The sequence below is a fragment of the Gekko japonicus genome, unplaced genomic scaffold, assembly GCF_001447785.1.
Source record: "Gekko japonicus isolate JY-2015 unplaced genomic scaffold, Gekko_japonicus_V1.1 scaffold870, whole genome shotgun sequence".
NCBI classification, from domain to species: domain Eukaryota; kingdom Metazoa; phylum Chordata; class Lepidosauria; order Squamata; family Gekkonidae; genus Gekko; species Gekko japonicus.
The window spans coordinates 690,347-711,649 of NW_015163627.1; the positions used below are offsets into that span (position 1 = coordinate 690,347).

A 21,303-nucleotide genomic window follows, 5' to 3' on the forward strand; every position below is an offset into this window, starting at 1 on the left:
CTTAGCTTCTGAGATCTGATGAGATCGCGTCAGCCTGGGCTATCCAAGTCAGGGCTTGGACTACAAATAGCACTGAGGGATTAAAAGAGGTGGAATTCATTGTCATTCATGACAAGTGCATGCGTGTGCAAAGAGGAAAATTAGCGAGACCTATACTTTAAGCTAGACAGAACCTTCAACATAAAAGTGTAGTTCACACAAGGCATTTGAGACATGTATACAGGTACCAAATCAGAGTATCATTGGGGAACTGAGGTGTGCATAGAAGTCACATGTCCCCATTTTATATTTGTCCATTGATTTCAAGGGACCCAAACTTTGTGCTGGTTTGTTTAAATCAGTGCATATTTGCATATAGTTGGAGCCCTAGTAATGTCTGTAAGATACTCCACCCCTTCTGTATTGTTTATTTGGATGTGATTCTCAAACTTGTATGTAGGAATCAGGCAACACATGACATTTATGGGAGAGATGTTGGTGGTCCTCGTTATTTTACAGATAATGGCTTGTTTGGGTCATGATGCCAAAATTGGAATATGGATGGGTGTTTGGAATATATTCATATGATAAAGCACTGAAAAAAAATTTATATAATACATTAAGATGGGTAGCCGTGTTAGTCTGTCTGTAGCAGTAGAAAAGAGCAAGAGTTCAGTAGCCCCTGAAAGACTAACAAAATTTGTGGCAGGGGAGGAGCTTGCACGAGTCACTGCTCACTTCTTCAGATACCTCGTGCAAGCTCCTCCCCTGCCACAAACTTTGTTAGTCTTTCAGGTGCTACTGAACTCTTGCTCTTTTCTGTTTATACAATACACTACAAAATCTGGTTGAAATATTACAGGCTTGTGAAGAAGAAGAGGAGATTGGATTTATACCCCGCCCTTCACTTGGAGTCTCAGAGCGGCTTACAAACTCCTTTCCCTTCCCCTCCCCACAACAGACACCCTGTGAGGTGGGTGGGGCTGAGAGAACTCTGACACAAACTGCTCTTTCAGGAACAGCTGTGCCAGAGCTTGCGACTAACCCAAGGTCACATCAGCAGGTGCAAGTGGAGGAGTGGGGAATCAAACCCGGTTCTCCCAGATTAGAGTCTGCACACTTAAACCACTACACCAAACTGGCTCTCAAACCAAACTGGGAAACCAAGATCATATTTCTGCCAATGAGAAGGCCTCCTGGCCTCCATTAAAGAGTTCTAAGATAGTGAGAGTTCACGCTGTCCTAACCAGGTGGCACTTCATTTCTCTCCATAGATACACAGTAGACGATGTTCCTTTCTCCATCCCAGCCACGTCTGAAACAGCTGACCTCAGTAACATTATTAACAAACTACTGGAAGCGAAAAATGGTAGGTCAATTTTGAGAAAATGGTTTGCAAGATTTTGTCCTGTCTTTTAAGTTTCTTTTCAACGTCACATTTGTATCTTACCCATCTGTCACGATCTGTGCAGGACTGGGAGCAAGGCCTAGCGCAGCCTGGTCCCAGGAGAGACCTGTCGGCAGTAGAAAGCAGACAGCCTACAATCCCCATAATGCTTAGAGAGGGTTATAGCCAATCTAGAGTGCAGAGATTCTGTGAGGAGAGTCTGTCTTAAGCTGTTAACTGTGGAAAACGGGGTTCTTTTGTCTCTCTCTGCGGCCTGGTCACTGCGGGGACAGGCTGGTCTAGGGGAGAGAAAGATCCCTCACTGCTGTCATCTCTCTGTGGCCTGGTCACACTGAGGGGACGGCTGGTCTGGGGGAGAGCAAGATTCCTCACTGGGACAGAGTGAGAACAGGTAGCATAGCCTGGTATAAAAGGCAGGCTGTGGGCCTGGAAGTAGTAACAGTTAAGGAGTAATCAGTAGCTGCGTTAGCATTGTGTTTCTTTTGGCCTTTCAACACTGCTATGTATTTTAAAGCACCTTGTCTTGTGTTGTTTTCCCCTGCCCACTACTGTAAGAATAAACCCTTTTTGTTTCACTGTTTCTCTGCCTGGTCATCATGCTTACGTTCTCGGCTACAAAGGGGCAATGTGAAGGGGCTTGGGAAGGTACCCTGGTCCTTCTCAAGGGACCTAAGTCCAGGGTGGTGGCGGCAGAAGGTGGCAACCCACTGGGGTCATGACACCATCATTCCACAAGTCCCAGATATTGTGTTCTTATAACAGCTTTATACACTGGGTGATGGTGGGTTGGATTCTGTGGTTATGTGACTGGAAGATGCTTGCGGACTGGAAGAGGCCGGGCTGAGCGTCAAGGGACCTCCATGGACAAAAAGTCACTGGGCATGTGGAGGAGGGTGCGTGCAGTGTGTAAGGGGAAGGCAGGGCAAAATACACCCCTGCCCCCACACACAAACATTCCATTGTTCCAAGACTGCGATGGGGGACAATTTTTGAGTGATTGTATTCCTCCTCCTGACTGCAACCCTTTTCCCCTTTCCTGTTGGCTTTTTGTCCACTGGGGTCCCCAGTGTTCCCTCTAAGCTGAGTTAGCGTGAGCTAGCTCACAGTTTTGTAGCCTCTGGCTCACACATTTTTGTCTTGGCTCAGGAAGGATGGCTCCAGAACAAACGAATCTGTGCAGTAGCCAAATCACTTGCTCACAACTTTAATGCCAGTAGCTCGCAAAGTAGAATTTTTGCTCATAAGACTCCACAGCTTAGAGGGCGCATTGCCCATGACCCCCCAGAAGCGCCTTTTGAGTGGGGCCAGGATGGAGAACCCCCCTCCGTCACTGGTGCTGTGCAACGCCAGGTCCATTAAGAACAAAACTACAATCCTTCGGGGTTTTGTACAGGAACAACAAGCTGACCTGGCGTGCGTGACTGAGGCCTGGGTGCGGGAGGGTGAAACGGTAGCTCTCGCCCAGCTTGCCCCGCCTGGGTTCTCAGTCCTCCACCAGTCATGGACTAGGGGGTGGGGGGGAGGAGTGGCTATCTTCATTTGGGAGGCTTACTCTTTCAGGGCGCTTCCGTCAGTGGAGTTTGCGGATGTTGAGTGTGTCGGTCTGATGCTGGAGAGTTGTTGAGTGTTTGGCAGTTTGGTTGGTGTACCGACCGCCTAACGCACCAGCCAGTAGCCTGTCGTCCCTGCTGGAGGCCGTATCAGGCTGGGCGTTGGAGCACCCTAGGCTGATTGTCTTGGGTGATTTCAACGTCCATGCCGAGGACGTGACCTCCAGCCGGGCTACGGACCTGGTGTCATCTATAGCGACACTGGGACTCTCTCAATTCATCTCAGCTCCCACGCATCGGGCCGGTCACATGCTCGATTTGATCTTCGCGGCGGGGGTGATGGTGGACTGGATCACTGCAGAGGCAGTGCCATGGTCGGACCACCTGGCCCTGAAGGCCCGTCTGAACGTTCCACCCCGACCTTGTTTAGGCGGTGAGCGGATTTTTGCTTGCTCGCAGCACCAAATGGATCCAATGCGATTCCAGATGGCCCTGCGGGTTGACGTGCCTTCTGCTCATGCGACCACAGAATCCAGTCCCATGAGTTGACTAAAAGCCAGCAGCGATCCTCCTAGCACTGAAAAAAACTTCAACCCACGTCTCCAAGCCTAAATCTGTGTGCTAGCTCAGACTGCTGCTATCTGTATCTGCCTAAGATTAGAAAAGCACCCAGTTCAGTTGTGTCATGATCGTGTGGCCAGTTCATGCAATCTGTCATTTGCTCATATTAGCAGTAGCCCTCTTCTTCCCTGAGTTCACACTTGGAGGTTAAGATCATATTATTGCTGATAAAGCCAGGAATGAGTTCTGTGATTGCTTTTGTGGTTATTTCCCACATTCCACAACAGCAGAAAATTACTGTTGGCTTTCTCCTCTGGCCACCACTTGGGACCAGGCCTTCGGATTTCCCTTCTTGGGGCTTTCCTCATATAACTGTCTAGTATTCCCTAGCACAGAGGTGTCGAACATTTGTCATGAGGGCCAGATCTGACATAAATGTCACTTTGTCGGGCCAGGCCATGTGTGCCATAAAATGTAATGCCAGGTACGGGAGATATATAGGACTTTATAAAGGACAGAGGCAAACCCAGTTAACTATGTTTCTTACCCAAAATACAAACATGGTTTAAACAGTAACACTCTTACAGTATTTCCTTAAAGTATCTCCCTGATGCCCTCCCTCCCACTTCCATTGCCCATTACTCATGAGCACTGGGACAGTATACAGGGACAAAATGCACAGCCTCTGTCATCTGGCAATAAAGGTAACAGCCAGTTGCTCACGGGCTGGCTAAGAGCCCTGGACAGGCCGGTTCTGACCCGTGGGCTGTATGTTTGACACCCCTGCCCAAGGGCTTTCCGAGGAGCTATATGTGCAAGAAGTATATTGTTTGAAGTCTTCCAAAGGATTGTTCAGGTGGGAATAGCAGTATACTCTTGGATCCAACTTGCTGGATATGTGGTTTGTATCAACAGTAATGACTACCATGTTCTGCAAAGAATGCATGGTTCTTACCTGCCAAGTGAAGTTTTGTCCTTCGTTAAACTTCTGTAATGTTACTGATATTGTGTGTATTCTGCAGGCATAAACTGGCTTTCAGACGTATTTGGATTCATTCTCCATTCTGATTCAAATGGAAATTGCATTTTCTGGCTGTATGATGAAGTTATGCATCTAATATCTTTCAATTATTTGTCTCTAGAGAGCCACAGATATGTGGAATTTGACTTCCTTATCAAAGGTCAGTTCTTGCGAACGGGCTTGGTCAAACACATGGAAACAGAAAATATCCCTACGGTAAGTTATTTGGGTGGGTTTTTTAAGTGATTTAATAAAGTTTTTAACTGGTGTTCAGGTGGGGGGGCGGGGGGGGGGGGGGTTGATGTCTTTCCTTGCTGGGACTCTCCTACATCAAGGATGCCCTGGAAAGAACTCTGATAACCAGCCACCACCACTCAGGACCTCCTGAGAAGGTCTAGGAAGGAATTCTTAACCCCACTGACCTGCTGAGAAGGTATCTTTCTAGCCCAATACTAGAAGATAACAAAATAACAGGGTAAAAATCTTAGAAAATACCTTATAACCAGCTATGTAGTGCCCATGCAGTCTAGCATGTAGGAAAGTGTACTAAGCAAAGTGAAAAAATGTCTTTATAAAAAGGTTTTTTATAAAAGAGCAGGGGGAGGAAAAGATTGATTGGATTCAAAGAACTGGTGCAAAAGGGCAAAACAAAACACAAAGAAAAGGCACACAGCAACACCGTACAGATATGTGCAAATGAAAAGCAATACAGTTGAACTAACGAAGCTAAACACACATTATTTAAGCTGTAGCAGGTTCCCCAGAACCTGTACAGAGTTCCTTGCAGTAACAAGAAGTTGGAGGAATCCTTAACCTTACCTGACCTCCTGCGGACTCAGTTTCTGCTGAATGAAAACTGAAGAAAAGGGAAAATCCCAATTTTTCCACTGAAAAAAAGAACGTTTTCACACCATACATTTTGAGCCTGAAAAACCGCATCATAGGAAGCATTTCACTCAGTCTAAATGGAGAAAAAAATGTCTTTCCCAGTTGCCCCAAATTTAGTCATTTTTCCGCTGGAAAAAATGGGGGAGGGGAATCCTGCGGCTTTCCCCCCTGGAATTTTTTTGGGTCTTCACATCTCTTGAGAACCTAAAGAACCCTTGCCAGCCAAATACACTGCATTGAGAAGGGTCATCATAGATCAAAACAGCTGAATAACTAAACAGTCCACGTCCCAGGCTCTGGTAGAGTTTCAGGCTATTCTGCTGCATTATCTGCGAGACCGCCTCTCCCCCTATGAGCCCCAAAGAGCTTTATGATCTGCTAATCAGCGACTCCTGGTGGTCCCCAGCCCCAGGGAAGTCTGTCTTGCCTCAACTAGGGTCAGGGCTTTTTCGGCCCTTGCCCCTACCTGCTGGAATGAGCTCCCATATGAGATCAGGGCCCTGCAGGACCTTTTACAGTTCCACAGGGCCTGCAAGACAGAGCTCTTCCGCCAGGCTTTTAGTTGAGGCAGTGTTCCCCCCCCCCATTGGGCCTCCCCTTCAGTGGGTCAGATCTCTGTTACCATTTGGGAACCCCAATTTGAAATAGACCTCATCTGTTGAGGCTCTGATTAGAAGCATAGGAATATTATTGTGTTTTATCTGGTGTATTTTAATTGTTTGCATATTATATTTGATGGAACTTGTCCTGAGCCTGCTATGTGGGGAGGGTAGGATACAAATCTAATTAAATAAATAAATGGTTGTTAATTCACAATAGCTGGCTGACCACTTTCTTGGTATTTTTTCTACCTGCAGGAGGAAGTAGTGGAAATAGAGTACTTAGAGAAGTACACGGCCCCTCAGCCAGAACAATGTATGTTTCACGATGACTGGATCAGTTCGATTGCAGCTACAGAAGAATGGTAAGGGCGGTCTATCAAATTGTTCAGGTTTCCCCACTGAAGTGTACTTTGCTGTCACGTGGTCCTGCTCAGAAGCAACTGTATCATTTTGTCCACACTCCTCCTTAAACCCACTCTTGTTAATATAAATTTAACAAGAGCAAGCCCAGCCCTTCATTGCTGGCTGTTGGTGCCAGCAACGACGTTCCCAGTGGCCTCCCCAGCGGTGGGTGGCCTGGATGAGCCCAACGCCCCTTTGGGAGCCCCTTCACTGTCGATGGGCTCAGCAGTGGTGGCAGCTCTGGTGGTGGCAAAGAGCTTGGGAGCGGCTTTCCTGGCGGCAGCAGGCTTGGCGGCAACGATGGCTGGCCTGGCAGTGGCGGCAGGCTCGGCAGTGGCATTTGGACTGGGCTCCTGGGCCAGGACTACGATGTCTCTGTTGGGGGGCTGTGGCAGTGTGAGTGAATCTGGCCCGGACAGTTGCATTGTCTCCGCATGTGCAGATGTGTTTTATTTGGGGGGAATTTAAGCCCCCCAATTTATTTTTTTCCAGTTTTCAGATTTTTCCAAGTTTGCAGGAAAACTTGTTTGGGGTAAGTGTGCCCCCTATCTGTGGATTTAGATATCCGCAAATAGAGGGCATGTTGAGAATTAGATATACAGATGTGGGAGGTCCCTGATTAGGTGTCTAGTTTTTTTGAGAACCAGCCATAGGTGTTCTGCCTCCCCCTCCACCCACTAGGGCTAATACAGCTCAGGAGGCTGATTTTCATCTGGGAGATGTCCTGAAGGAGGAAGTGTTTTCTACCTCAATCCAAACTGCCCTCCTCTTCCCATGACTGATTTTAAACAAAATTAAAGATGTTGGGAAATCCAGTCACACATCTCTCTTGACTCACCTTGATGGTTTCCCATCCCAATACTACCCAGGACTGACCCTGCTTAGCTTCTGAAGTCTGAGGAAATCAGGCTACCCTGGGCTAATCGGGGTTTCAGGTATGGATGCATGTGACCAAATGGACTGGACTGACACAGGGAGCCATCCTCTACCTTAAGTGGAGATGGAAGAAAGCACTGTCCTTTGCCGAATGATCTTGTTTTCCAGCAGCAATGCTGGGTCAGATATGAACCCCATCAAATAATGGGAAGCTCAGTACTCCAGAAGACCTCGGCCTAATCCGTAGCATCACCTCCATCTTGGCAGGATTCATGTTCAACTTGCTCACCCTTAGCCGCTTGACCACAATGGAGAGGCAGTGGCTCAGGACAGCTACAGCAGTGTTGTGTGATCCCCCGGGGGTCCCCACCAATGCTCCCTTTAAGCTGGTGGAGAGGCAGTGGTTCAGGACAGCTACAGCAGTGTTGTATGATCCCCCAGAGGTCCCCACCAATGCTCCCTTTAAGCTGAGTCTTGTGAGCAAAAATTCTACTTTATGAGCTACTGGTATTAAAGTTGTGAGCGAGCGATTTGGCTACTGCATAAATTAGTCTGCTCTAGAGCCATCCTTCCTGAGCTAAGAGAAAAATGTGTGAGCCAGAGGCTAAAAAACTGTGAGCCACCTCACACTAACTCAGCTTAGAGGGAACACTGGTCCCCAAACTCTTTGAGCCTGCGGGCACCTTTGGAATTCTGGCACAGTATTGTGGAGCAGGCACAAAACGGCTGCCGTGGGAGGCCGTGCCAGCCACAAAAAGGCTGCCACAGCTTATCTTTAGTCACACAATGAAAAGCTTCTGCCAAAGTAATGTTTTAAAAATCTGCACACGCAGTCAGATCTCCAGTGGCCAATCAGAAGCATTGCTGGGTTAAGCCCCACCCACTTCCTAAAATTCTTGGCGGTTGCCAGGAAAGGCATCAGGGAGCACTGGGGCTTCCATGGGCACCACATTGGAATATAGAACTAGTTGTCATCAATAAACATAAAGAATAAACCGCATAGGAGATAATGCTGAACCCCGTAGAACCCCAAAAGACAGTGCCCAGGTTCAAGTGGCAAACCCTCAGAGTTTGATTCATCAGAAAATATTTAAACCACTCCAAAGCACATTCCTTGAGATGTCCTGCTATTTCAAATGTTTGAACAGCTGCTGATAAATCCAATAATAAAACCAATTACAATACTGGTTTTCTATCTGGAAAGGTGTTCTTCATGAGCAAAAGCATTCAAGTATTAAGTTGAACACAGACATGACCTGTGTAGTGTTTCAGATGTTCCATGTAACGTGCCTGAAGAAAAAGCTATGTTTTTTTGTTTCTGAATTCTGTAGGATTTTAACAGGCTCTTATGATCAGACTTCCCGAATCTGGACAGTAGAAGGCAAACCTATAACAACTCTTGCTGGGCACGTAGATGTGGTAAAAGACGTGGCCTGGGTGAAGAAAGGTGAATAGACTTCCGTTTGTTTGAGACTTTAATACACCGGAAAATACGCCAGCCTGAACGCTTCAGACTTAATTCATCAGTCATTTTGATTGTTGCCATTTATCTTTCTCTTCTTTCAAAGACCTTAAGGTGGCATACATTGTTTTCTCTTCCTCCATTTGATCCTCACAATAAACCTCTGAGGGGGTTTAGGGTGAGATAGAAAGATGGGTCTCAGATTACTTTAGTGAGCTTTTAAGGCTGAGTGGAGACTCAAACCTGGGTCTTCCTGGTCTCTGTCCTGCACCCAGGCCCATAGCTATGGTGGGGCTTTTGGGGGCCCCGCCCCTTTCTTAAACACACAGCCCACAAGAATTTCTCCTGTAAATGCTTTTTTCAATCATTTAAAAACTTTTTTAAAAGGTGTGTGTTCCTTTAAGCAGAGTGAGGTGCTGTAGTTGACTAATTCCCGCACTTAGCAAGGGGGTTGGAGTAGGTGATGTCTAGGATCCCTTCTAATTGTGTGTTAAGAAACTGTTAGCTTTCTTGACTATAGAAGTCATCATCCCCACTTGCCAGCTTCTTATCAGAATTGTTGCTTAGACTGGCAGAAGTGATTAACTTGCAGCAGCTGAGAACTGTCATCTAAAGTGGTTGACCACTTGCAATTTAGAGTTCTATCCTGGTAACAGCCTTCTATTGACTGTTGGCTAAATGGCTTTTCTTTCTGCACTAACTTAAGCCCCACCAGGACAAAATTTGTCCCACAAGCCACAAAATCCTGGCTGTGGGCCTGCCTGCACCCTAACTGCTACACCACACTGGCTCTTATGTAGTACTTGTAATGTTCCACAACATTGCCAGCTAGAAATTAGAGCTACCCACTGAAAGCATGAGTACGTGGGATTTGATCTAAGACTTCTGAGAGGCGAGGATCATGTGTTTCTTTGAGCTGTGTTAGCAATAAATGTGATTACCTGGGGGGAAACGTACAAGGGATTTTCATATTGTAGAATTATACGTTTCCATTGACTTTGTTGTACCATCCTGCATGCTCTCAATATGCTAGGCTTAATTATGGCTTGCTGCTGTTTAGGGTACGTTATGTATCTGTGTGTGGTTTCCTTTTTTCAAAACTTCACTTTGTTATTAGAGAGCCAGTTTGGTGTAGTGGTTAGGAGTGCGGACTCTAATCTGGGAGAACTGGGTTTGATTCCCCACTCCTCCACATGCAGCTGCTGGTGTGACCTTGAGTCAGTCATAAGTTCTTTCAGAGCTGTTCTCTTAATGGCAGTTCTCGAGAGAGCTCTCTCAGCCCCACCTCCCTCACAGGGTGTCTGTTGTGGGGAGGGGAAGGGGAAGGGAGTCGAAGCCGCTCTGAGACTCATTCGGGTAGTGAAGGGCAGGGTATAAATCCAGTCTCCTCCACCGCCTCCTTCTTCTGTGGAGGTAACTGAATAGTTGACTTCAGAAGAGACTCTACTTCCTCTGCTTCTGTGCCTTCAGATGGCTTGTCGTGCCTTCTACTGAGCGCCTCTTTGGATCAGACAGTCCTGCTCTGGGAGTGGAATGTGGAAAAGAACACGGTGAAAGTGCTTCACCGTTGCCGGGGACATGCCGGAAGCGTAGAATCCCTGGCGGTTGACGGCTCAAGAACTAAAGTAAGTTTCTTCAGCTTTACCCATGGATGTACTTGAGGACTTCCTTGGATTCATTTTGCTTCCCAAGCTCCCAAAGACAGGCAGGCAGAAGTGTTACGTCTTTGCATAAATGACTGCTACTCCTTTTTAAAACACCCAGCTCAAAATTCTGCCATCTGCTGATTTACTGGAGCTTGGATCCAAAGCCTTGCTTCAGTTCATGGGTCACCCTTCTTTGCCATGGAGTGGTCCGCTGCTGTGAAGTTCATTCCTACATAAGAACATAAGAGAAGCCAATGTTAGATCAGACCAATGGCCCATCTAGTCCAACTCTGTGTCACACAGTGGCCAAAAATACCAGGTGCCATCAGGAGGTCCACCAGTAAGGCCAGGACACTAGAAGCCCTCCCACTGTTGCCCCCCCCCCCAGCACCAAGACTACAGAGCATCACTTGCCCCAGATCGAGAGTTCCTATCTATACCTTGTGGCTAATAGCCCCTGATGAACCTCTGCTCCATATGTGTATCCAATGCCCTCTTGAAGCCGTCCATCCTTGTAGCTGCTACCACCTCCTCATTCCTCATCTGTTTTATGCAAGACCAGTGTGCCAAAAAGCACCTAGCACCAGCGGAAAGCACTGCATACGCAACACATAAGATGGTATGGACCATAAACCCAAGGTTGTCTCTTGCCATGACATGTGTTCAAGGTAAAGATGTGGGGGGGGGGGGAGACTAATGGAGATAACTGGTAGGAGGGAGACTTACTACTTGACTACTTTTTAAATTAAAAGTTGGTGGGTTCTCTCCCCCCCCTTTTTTATTGTTTCTTAGTTTTGCAGTGGATCCTGGGATACAATGTTAAAGATCTGGTCTGCAGGTAAGATCTTTCTCTCACACGTCTTGTTGTTTGGTTTTAGTGGTTTGTCTTTGTTTCATGCTGGAGTTCAAGGTGTTTTGCATGGGATTCTCAGGAGATCTCCTATCCAGGCAGCGTCTTGAGTCAGACTTCTCTAGCATCGACAAACGGCTGTTTCATGCATCCTTCAACCAGTGTTCCCTCTAAGCTGAGTTAGAGTGAGCTGGCTCACACATTTTTGTCTTAGTTCAGGAAGGATAGTTCCAGAGCAAACTAATTTATGCGGTAGCCAAATTGCTCGCTCACAACTTTAATGCCAGTAGCTCACAAAGTAGAATTTTGGCTCACAAGACTCCACCGCTTAGAGAGAACATTGCCTTCAACTATAATCTGACCCAGAGTGCCAGGTGTTCCACACACCCAATAATGTTCTAAATGCTGCATATTAAAACTACATACATTTGCAGAGTTACAGTATAATTAGGTTCCTCTGATTTCTAGGGCATTACTCAGAAACCAGTGGGAGTTTAGGTAATTGCTTTGTGAAATCACCTTCACTGATTTATAGTTAGAAATGCAGAATATACATAAAACCTGTTTGGGTTTCTGTGCAGAATTCTAGATTTTCACCTGAGCATAACAGTACTGAGAGTTGGGAGAAATACAGTGCCTCCTTAGCTGAACTTGATCACTGCAGATCACCAATAACCCTTTCAGAGTGTTCCTCTGTATTAGTGGAGTGCAGGTAAAAATACTCACTCACTGGTTTGTTGTACAATCGGCAACCTATACATGGGCTCAACCTTTCTTAAGTGCAACTAAAGCAGTTTGTTTCTTTTGGGACATTTAAGCCCACGTGGCTCAGAGGTTAAGACGCTGAAACTGCAGATCAGAAGGTACGTAGCTCGGCAGTTTGAGACCCTAGTGCCGCGTGATAGAGTGAGTTCCTGTCTCTGGCCCCAGCTCCTGCCAACCTAGCTGTTTGAAAGCAAGAAATTGCAAGAAGATAAATAGGTACCGCTTTGGTTGGAAGGCAACAGTGTTCCGTGCGCCTTTGGACAGCGCTGGCTCTTTGACTTGGAAACAGAGCACCGCCCCCTAGAGTCGGATTCAACTGGCTTTCGAGCAAGGGAAACCTTTACCTTTACTATAGATGGGTCAAACTTGGTACTGTATTTCCAGAAATGAAAGGAGACAGAGAAGATTTAAATAATACACCTTGATGTAGGATAAAAGGAACAGCATAAAAAAAGCAGAGAGAGAGAGCGCAAATTCAAAACTAAGCAGTTGATCCAGCAGAATATCATATACACCCAGAGAAAGGTAGTACACAATGTAGTCCCTATGTAAAGATACTGGTGGGTGTGTGGGTGGGTTTGCTGCCTGAACAGGGAATAAAAGGGAGACTGTAAAATATACTTGGTCCAAGAAGAGGAGGAGGGGATCCATGGTCTATTATTCCTTGATGACTGGGGGTGGGGGGAGATGGTCCTTAGGCTGGACAGAATCCTTGCCTGGTTCTAAAAGGGTACCTGAATCCTAATTGATGTCTGAGTTGCAAGGCTGGCCAAATCCAAATTCTTGAGCCAAAGAGCCTCTTTTATACTTTTTTTTTTTGTCTGCTTGAATTTGAATTTGGAGGTAAAAATCCAGGGTTTTTTGGGTGGAGCTTCAAAGGGCCGCTGAGAGACTGGCAGCATATGTGGGGAACTTGGCTGAATTAAAACCCAAAGACAAAGGGCCATGGTTGAAATTGGCCTAGTTGAGGCCATGCGTCTCTGGGCAAGGCAGGATACCTGCTTCCATTCTGATTAGTTTTAATACTCTATGAGGGCAATACAGCATTCACAGGTATCAGCCAGGTGGAGTTAAAGTAATTACCAGACATCCAAGGCAGACCCTTGACAGGTACCCTTGGGGCCCTCGTGGGCTTGGTTGGCATTTTAGTTCCACTGTATGTATGACTAGTTTTAAAGTTCTCTTTCATGGCAGAGAATGTGCTCCAGAAAATGTGGGAGGGACCAATGCTCCCTCGAAGCTGTGGAGCCTTGTGAACAAACATTCTACTTTGTGAGCTGCTGGCATTAAAGCTGTGAGTGAGCGATTTGGCTACTGCATAAATCAGTTTGCTCTGGAGCCATCCTTCCTGAGCGAAGACAAAAATGTGTGAGCCGGAGGCAAAGAAACTGTGAGCTAGCTCAACCTCACTCAGCTTAGAGGGAGCACTGAGAGCAACCCTAGTGGCCATTTCCCCTTGACTAGTGGAGTGGCAGCATCAGAGGTGCAAGATTCCAAGGGTGGGGGCCTTCTGGGTGTCTTATACCTGGCAGGGGGTGCCTTCTGGACAACAGGTTTGGGTATCGTCATTTTCCAGTAATTTTTTTTTCATATTTCAATCCTTTGGAACACCATGCATCAAACAAAGGTCCATTGTGAAGCTGCTGTTCATTGGCAAATTTGGTGTTTCCCACCACCCTTTTCTCCCATCAGCCCCTGATTCTGGCGATCATGGAACCTGTGTGAACACAAAAATCATGCTAACAGGGGAGATGACCCAAATTACCCTCAACTCACTTTTGCACAAATAGCGTATCATAGATTACAGCAAAGCTTTTGACTGTCTGGATCATGAAAAGCTATGGTTGGCTTTTAAAGGAAATGGGTATGCCGCAGCATTTGATTGTTTTGATGTGCAATCTATACTCCAGACAAGAGGCCACTGTTAGGACAGACTATGGAGAAACAGAATGGTTTCCAGTTGGCAAAGGTGTCAGACAAAGATGCATTTTATCTCCCTGTCTCTTCAGTCTGTATGCAGAACACATCATAAGGAAAGCTGGATTAGATTTAGATGAAGGTGGAATGGAAATTGGTGGAAGGAACATTAACAGTTTGAGATCTGCAGATTACACCATGTTATTGGCAGAAAACAGTGAAGACAGCTGCCCTGAGCCTGCCTCGGTGGGAAGGGCGGGGTATAAATTCAACTAATGATCAATAAAAAAATAAATAAATGACTGCTGATGCAGGTTAAAGCAGAATTAAAGCTGAACGTTAAGACAACAAAAGTAATGACTACTGGGGAGTTACACAACTTTAAGGCTGATACTGAAGAAACTGAAATTGTTCAAGATTTTCTATTCCTTGGATCCATCATCAACCAAAAGGGGACTGCAATTAGTCAGGAGATTGACACTGGGCAGGGTAGCCATGAAGGAGCTAGAAAAGATTCTTGAGTGTAAGGATGTGTTGCTAGCGACCAACATCAAGTTGATTCATGCCATCCTATTCCCCGTGACTCTGTATGGGGGAATAGACTATGTGTAGCCTCAACCAGGGCCAGGGTTTTTTTGGCCCTAGCCCCAGCCTGGTGGAACATGATTGAGATCAGGGCCCTGCAAGACCTGTTACAGTTTCACAGGGCCTGCAAAATGGAGCTGTTCCGCCAGGCCTCCCTTTTGCTGCTGCATGAGATCATTATGGCTCGGCGCTGGCCCATCTGTTCCGGCTGTAGGAACTGAAACTGGATATACTGCACTGCCCACTTTAGATGTTCTAAACTGGTTTTATTGTATTGATTTAATATTGTTATTTATTATGTTTGACCTATTTTAAGATTGTATTGAATTTATTGTCGTGAGCTGCCCTGAGCCCGCTTGCGGGAAGGGTGGGATATAAATAAAAATAATAAATAAATAACGTAGGACAATGCAGAAAGCTGAAGGGAAGAAAGTAGATTCCTTTGAAATGTGGTGTTGGAGGAGAGTTTTACGGATACCATGGGCGGCCAAAAAGACCATTAAGTGGGTTCTAGCCTGAACCTCTCCCTAGAAGTTAAATGGCTAATCTGAGGCTATCGTACTTTGAAAAGACAAGAGACACTGGAAATACAATAATTGCTAGGAAAAGGGGAAGGCAGCAGGAAAAGAGGAAGACCCAACATGACATAGACTGACTCAATAAAAGAAGCCACGGCCTTCAGTTTGCAAGACCTGAACACGGTTGTTAACGAGAGGACGTTTTGGAGGATGTTAATTCATAGGGTATTGGCAGCATCTCTGGAGGAGTGGAGGAGCAATTTCACCAGGTTCCCCTACCTTACTACCACCCTTTAGGCTGCACAGCTTTTTATCCATGTGATCTCCAGAATCAGTGTTTTGGAAGTCATGGGAGTGGAGTGGCAGGAAAGATCAGTGTCTGCAAACACCCCAGTACTCTGCTGGATCCAACCCTTTTGAACCTGCATTGAAGTAAGAGGCCTGCTACTGCATGTGGCATTTCATCCCCTTTTGTTCCCCCCCATTTACACACTGTGCAAATTTCCTGCCTCTGAGAGAAATGGGTTGTAATCCATGAAAGTTTATGGCACAATAAAATTATTAGTTTTGGATTCCTGTGGCACCGAAATGTAAATGGTCTCTTTATTGCCAGTGGGATTAATATTTAGTTGGAAATTATTCGTGCTGTCTTCAAGTGGCACCAAACTTACGAATAAGCGAGCTTATGGATAATGGTCAGAGCTGCAACTTAATTCCTAAAGCCAAATATCCAGGTTTGAGAGCACCTTAGAAATACATTTTATTGGGTTTTGCCTGTTTTGAATGCCCCCTAGAGAGCACTTGGATCCTAAAACATGGGCAATGGACTTTCATGAAAAAGTGTTAATATTCACTGGTATCTTTGGAAAAACTTCACAGATCTCTGACATTTGAAGCGGATTATATATTTTTGAGTTGACTTGAACTTTATGGATTCATTAAAACATTTAAATATTTTACACCGAAAGGTTTGTAGTAATGAGGAGCTGACCAATTTGATTTTCTTTTTTTTTACTCCAGTGCCTACAGATGAAGAAGACGAAATGGAAATGGAGGAAGTAGCTGACAGGCCAAGGAAAAAGCAGAAAACTGAACACTTGGGACTCACAAGAGTAAGGCGAAACTGGGTTGTATAGAGTTCTTGAGTGTGAGGAGGGGAGGGGATATTTGAAACCTGTAGCCTAACACTTTGTACGTTTAACTGGAAATATATCGCCTTGTGTTCAGTGAGGCTGACTCCCAAGTAAAGAATCGTAGGATTGTAGCCTTGGTGGACGAACTTCTTTCATATAATAAGAATGTTAACCAGAATCTCCCAAACTCTGCTTGTCCTGCCTAGACTCCGCTTACCACTCTGTCGGGTCATACGGGAGCAGTCTCCTCTTTACTCTGGTCAGATACGGATGAAATATGCAGCGCTTCTTGGGACCACACAATCAAGGTGTGGGACATTGAAACGGGAGGCCTCAAATCCACTTTGGTGAGAACATTTGCAATCTCGGTTCAGTTTTTGCCAGAGTGGGAGTTGAATAGCTTCCACAAGCAACTTCTGCAATATCTAAACGACAGCACATTCCATATGATTCCCTTGCTTCTTATGTAGACTGGAAGCAAAGTGTTCAACTCCATTTCCTACTCACCGCTGTGTCGGCGTCTAGTCTCTGGAAGCACAGACAGACACATCAGGTTATGGGACCCTCGCACCAAAGGTGAGTGAAAGCAAGTAAGAGAATTTTACAATATGCGAGAAACTGTATTTAGCTAGTTGTCTATAGCTGACTATTTAATAGGCTTGCTTTGGCATATCTTTGGTAAGATTTTTCCAAGCAAGATATGATTTTATAATCTTTCCTTTCCTTTATTATTACACTCCTCTGACCAAAGGTCTTGAGAAAAGTCAATACAAATACAAGATAAAATACAAAGCAGTAAACATTAAAATACAGCATAAATTAAAACCCATCTCTGGAATGGCACAGAGGAACCACAAGTGCTAAGAATTTAGCAACAGAACACATTGTTTCCGGATTGGTGTCTGCCAGCAAGAGAGAGATCACACAAGGTTTGACAGGCAGCTGATATTTACTCAGGATGGGTGTAATCTAGAGGTCTCTGAGTGGCATCCATTGATCACAGAATAAGTTCAGGTGATCTATGGTCTCTATCACTCCAGATGCACAGCATCAGTAGCCGTCAGAATATGGAGTTTTGGTGAAGCATCCCATGAGCTCTGCAGCTGGCAGGATATTCAGTCTGCCTAACATTAAAGCTGCGGTGGCTCAAGTGGTTAAGACGCTGAACTGCAGGCTGTGGAAGGTCAGTAGTTCAGCAGTTCGAGACCCGAGTGTGCCGCATGACGGAGTGAGCTCCTGTCTCTAGTTCCAGCTCCTGCCAACCTAGCAGTTCGAAAGCGAGAAATTGCAAGTAGATAAATAAGTACCACTTCGGTGGGAAGGTAACAGCATTCCGTGTGCCTTGGTGTTTAGTCATGCCGGCCACATGACCACGGAAACGTCTTTGGACAACGCTGGCTCTTCGGCTTTGAAACGGAGATGAGCACCGCACCCCTATAGTCGGACTCGACTGGCGTTCGAGCAAGGGAACCTTTACTTTATGGCCAGAAATTGTAAGGAGGCTTGGGGAACAATCCTAAGCAGATCTACTCAGAAGTAAGCTTCTTTTATTCAGTGGGGCTTACTTAGGATTGGGGCCTTAGAGATGAGGCGAGGTTCGGGGGGGGGGTGAGGAACACTTCTCAGGTAAAGAGAACCTCAGGAGCCCAAACCTTTCCCGACAGGTATGAAAGAATGGCACCAATAGCGGGGTTTAAAAGTGAAATAAGAGGAAAGATTTATTCTTAATAAAAGGCAGGGAAATGGGGAAAAGGTTTTATGAGGACAAACAGTTGGCAACCGACAAGTGCCCGCTACAAACACTATAAACAATGTTTAGGCTTTCCCAAACTCAGGAAGAACTAATACAAATTATAAACCCTATTAAGAAGGTTCCTTACAATAAGCAGGCAGTTGTGATACTAGTGAATTTATACCACCAATAAACCAGGGTTCCCCTGCTTAGGCTCTGAATCCCAACTAGTCCCTGTGTGAGTGAGTGTCTTTCTCTTTTTTAACCTGGGTCTGACCTTTTACTCTGGCAAATTCCTTCAGCAGAGTCTGCTCTGCCCCTCTCTCTGGGACATCCTGTCACTGTCTCCCAAACTGAGCATTTTCTCTTTGAAGGCAGCCGCTCAAAAGACCCCCTCCTCCATTAAATTCACTCTCTCTAAAAAAAAACTCCCAACCAACTTTCAGCTCTCATCCCCCCCCCCCAGCCCCCTACTGCATGCATTCTGTTGTCAGGGAGGCAACTCACCAATCAGAATGAGCCTCTGCCACTACCTCCCTCAGAGTGTTTTTTTGTAGTTCATCACGGGGTTATAGCCTGAGAAGAGCTATGGGGTCAGACTCAGGAAACTGCACGAATTCCTCAATTCACACTGCATTAATGACCTAAAGTAGAAAAGGCCTTGTGGCTAATGCTGACTCCACTTTTACTCTCTTGAAAAATTCTGGATGTTGTTGGCTATTAGAACTACTGTTTCCTTAGTGACATCGCCATGTGCCATTTTGCCTCTATTTTGCTTCTCCTGTTCCAAGAACACCCAGTATTGTACATTCCCCAGTTATGGGAGGTCTGTGAAGTCTGTCTTTTTTTCTTTTTTCTTTTACCAGGATGCTATCTACTTTGTAGCCTGGAGGCTAAAAGCAAAACTGCTCCAAGGCATGGGGGCTGGCTAGATACTAGAGAATGCTGTAGAGTTATGGTGTTTCAGACTTTGAATTTTACGCTTCTGGTACACAAACGTTGCCCCCTACTGGAATTTTATCTGGATCCTCAGTGCACTGATCTCAGTTGTGTCATATCCTTATACACTGTATGATGACTCCATCTAAGGAATCTTTTCTTGCTCGTTTCAGATGGTTCCCTGGTGCTGCTTTCACTTACCTCGCATACTGGCTGGGTGACATCTGTCAAGTGGTCGCCCACCCATGAACAACAGCTGATCTCTGGTTCTCTAGACAATCTAGTTAAAATTTGGGACACAAGGAGGTAAATGTTTGAGGGGTTTGGCATGTGGGTTCAAGTAAAAATGAAGAAGCAACTTCCTAGGTTTCGGGGAGATACACAACCTGTTATACAGGTCACAGGTCATGTTTAGCAATATTTCTTCATCTGGGTTTACCAGTCTGAGTCTGCAGTAGTAAATATGCCTTCAAGTGCCCTTTGAGAACAGCACTGTATCACCTGCACATAAGGCAGAAAAATCTCCCTTTCTTATTAGAGTGAAGTAAGCTTTTCATCATCATATGTTAAAAAAAACCCTACACAGGTAGGTGGTGTACATAATGAAAGTGAGACTACAGAGTATCATATTAGGAGCTCGGAGAGGCAGGGCTCAACCCCCCACTTTGCCATAGAAGCTTGCTGGGTGTGGCTGAGCCTGCCTCACAGCATTGTTGGTAGGATACAATGGAGGAGAGGAGAACAGTGTAAGCCTCTTTGGGCCCTCGTTGGGGAGAAAATCAGGGTGTAAATGTTATCTAAATAAATGAAAACATATCTTCAGGCTCTCTGTCAAGGACAAATGAGATGGGGAGGGAATGGCTTGTCCATAAGGAATGCATGAATCTGCCTTATTCTGAATCAGACCCTTGGTCCGTCAAGGTCAGTATTGTCTACTCAGACTGGCAGTGGTTCCCCAGGGTCTCAAACCCTGGGGTCTTTTCCATCACCTATTGCCTGGTCCTTTTAACAGGAGGATTGAGCCTGGGACCTTCTGCATGCCCAGCAGAGGGTCTGCCACTGAGCCACAGCCCCTCCTCGCAAACTTTTGGGCTGATTTAGCCTTCAAGATAGACCTGAAAGAAAAACAAGTAATGGAATTCTTGTATCTGTGTCTCCGCAGCTGCAAGGCTCCTCTTTATGACTTGGCTGCTCATGAAGACAAGGTGTTGTGTGTGGAGTGGACAGAAGCAGGGGTAAGTACGTCATCCTTGGGTACTGGTGGAGTGACCACTGAGTGCAACTGTAGTGTTTAGCTTGAGAGCAGATGCTTAAAAAGACTCGGGTATAGTGTATTTATACAAAACAGCACAAAGGTGGTTTATGAGTTTTTAACGGTTTCATATCCCTATTTTATTTAGAGGTCTTTTCTGTCCCGCCTCTTTCTAAATAATGAACTCAAGTTATCTCCTTCGGTATTCACGAAGTTCTTGCTTCCCAATGCCAGACAAAAAGCAAACTTTTTTCGGAGTCTATGAAACATTGGCCCTGTTTGTAACACCAAATGAAGGCTTGGCCTTCCACAAGCGAGCCTCTGCCCCCGTAGCTTCTCCTTCCCTCACTTCTCATCTCATGCATTGCAGTTTCCTCCCTCTCGTCACCAAGCTATGGTTCATGCTAAAAAAAAAAAACCCTCGGGAAGAAAAATCAGAACTGGAAACCACGTACTGACAATTTGGTGTTGCATCTGAACCAGCTGATTGTGAGCAACAAGCAAAGAGTAGCAAGGCAGTGACAGATTCTGCTATGTGTATTGAGTTGTGGGAATAGAGATCTTCAGGCTGCATTCAGAAGGCTGTTCTGTGTCAGCAAGAGACCACCATGCCCCCCCCCCCACTGCATCTTCCACAGATCTCTCCCCACTGACCTCCTATGGAGATTCTCATGTGAAGGTTTCCCTTCTAAGACGGATTTTTATTTCTCTTCTTATACATATTGAGGCCCAATTACCTTTGCTGGTATTTCGGACCTTACCTAGTTTAGACTGGAAAATGGCTTGTGGCAAATGGCTTCTCAACTAGATTTTGTTTTTTCCCTAGTTGTTGCTGAGTGGCGGAGCTGACAACAAGCTGTATTCTTACAGATGTCGAGCAAACACCTCAGATATTGGAGCTTGAAAAAGTCTCTGGTTTTCCCATCGACAACATTTCTTCTATAGTTTCTTTTTCTTTCCTTTTTTGTAACCTGTTTTGAAGTATCTGTAGAAAATGAGTTTAGTTCTTGTTTATAATTACGTTGTTTCTTTGGTTGGCTTGCCAGGGCGAGGTGGGCGGGGTGTGTGTTTTTTTTGACAACAGCATGTTTTTGTATTTAAAGCTAGATTAATAAAACAACATGCTTAACTATTGCCTGGACTAAATGTATATACATGGTAGTGAGAGATTTATCTTATGTAATTACACAGTTTTAAAAAAATAAAATAAATTATGA

The 21,303-nt window shown here is 45.5% G+C and overlaps 1 protein-coding gene across 1 annotated transcript in view; it reads left to right on the forward strand.

Annotated features, from left to right (window-relative positions):
• The window catches only part of WDR12 (WD repeat domain 12), a 24,061-nt gene extending 2,758 nt beyond the window's left edge, over positions 1-21,303 (forward strand). Inside the window, exons 2-13 of the mRNA XM_015407513.1 lie at positions 1,254-1,348; positions 4,641-4,735; positions 6,265-6,371; positions 8,619-8,734; positions 10,220-10,374; positions 11,188-11,233; positions 16,051-16,142; positions 16,370-16,510; positions 16,634-16,739; positions 19,008-19,140; positions 19,997-20,069; positions 20,913-21,303. Of these exons, the coding sequence (XP_015262999.1) occupies positions 1,254-1,348; positions 4,641-4,735; positions 6,265-6,371; positions 8,619-8,734; positions 10,220-10,374; positions 11,188-11,233; positions 16,051-16,142; positions 16,370-16,510; positions 16,634-16,739; positions 19,008-19,140; positions 19,997-20,069; positions 20,913-20,990 (1,237 nt within the window). The 3' untranslated portion in view covers positions 20,991-21,303. The remainder of the gene's footprint in view (positions 1-1,253; positions 1,349-4,640; positions 4,736-6,264; positions 6,372-8,618; positions 8,735-10,219; positions 10,375-11,187; positions 11,234-16,050; positions 16,143-16,369; positions 16,511-16,633; positions 16,740-19,007; positions 19,141-19,996; positions 20,070-20,912) is intronic.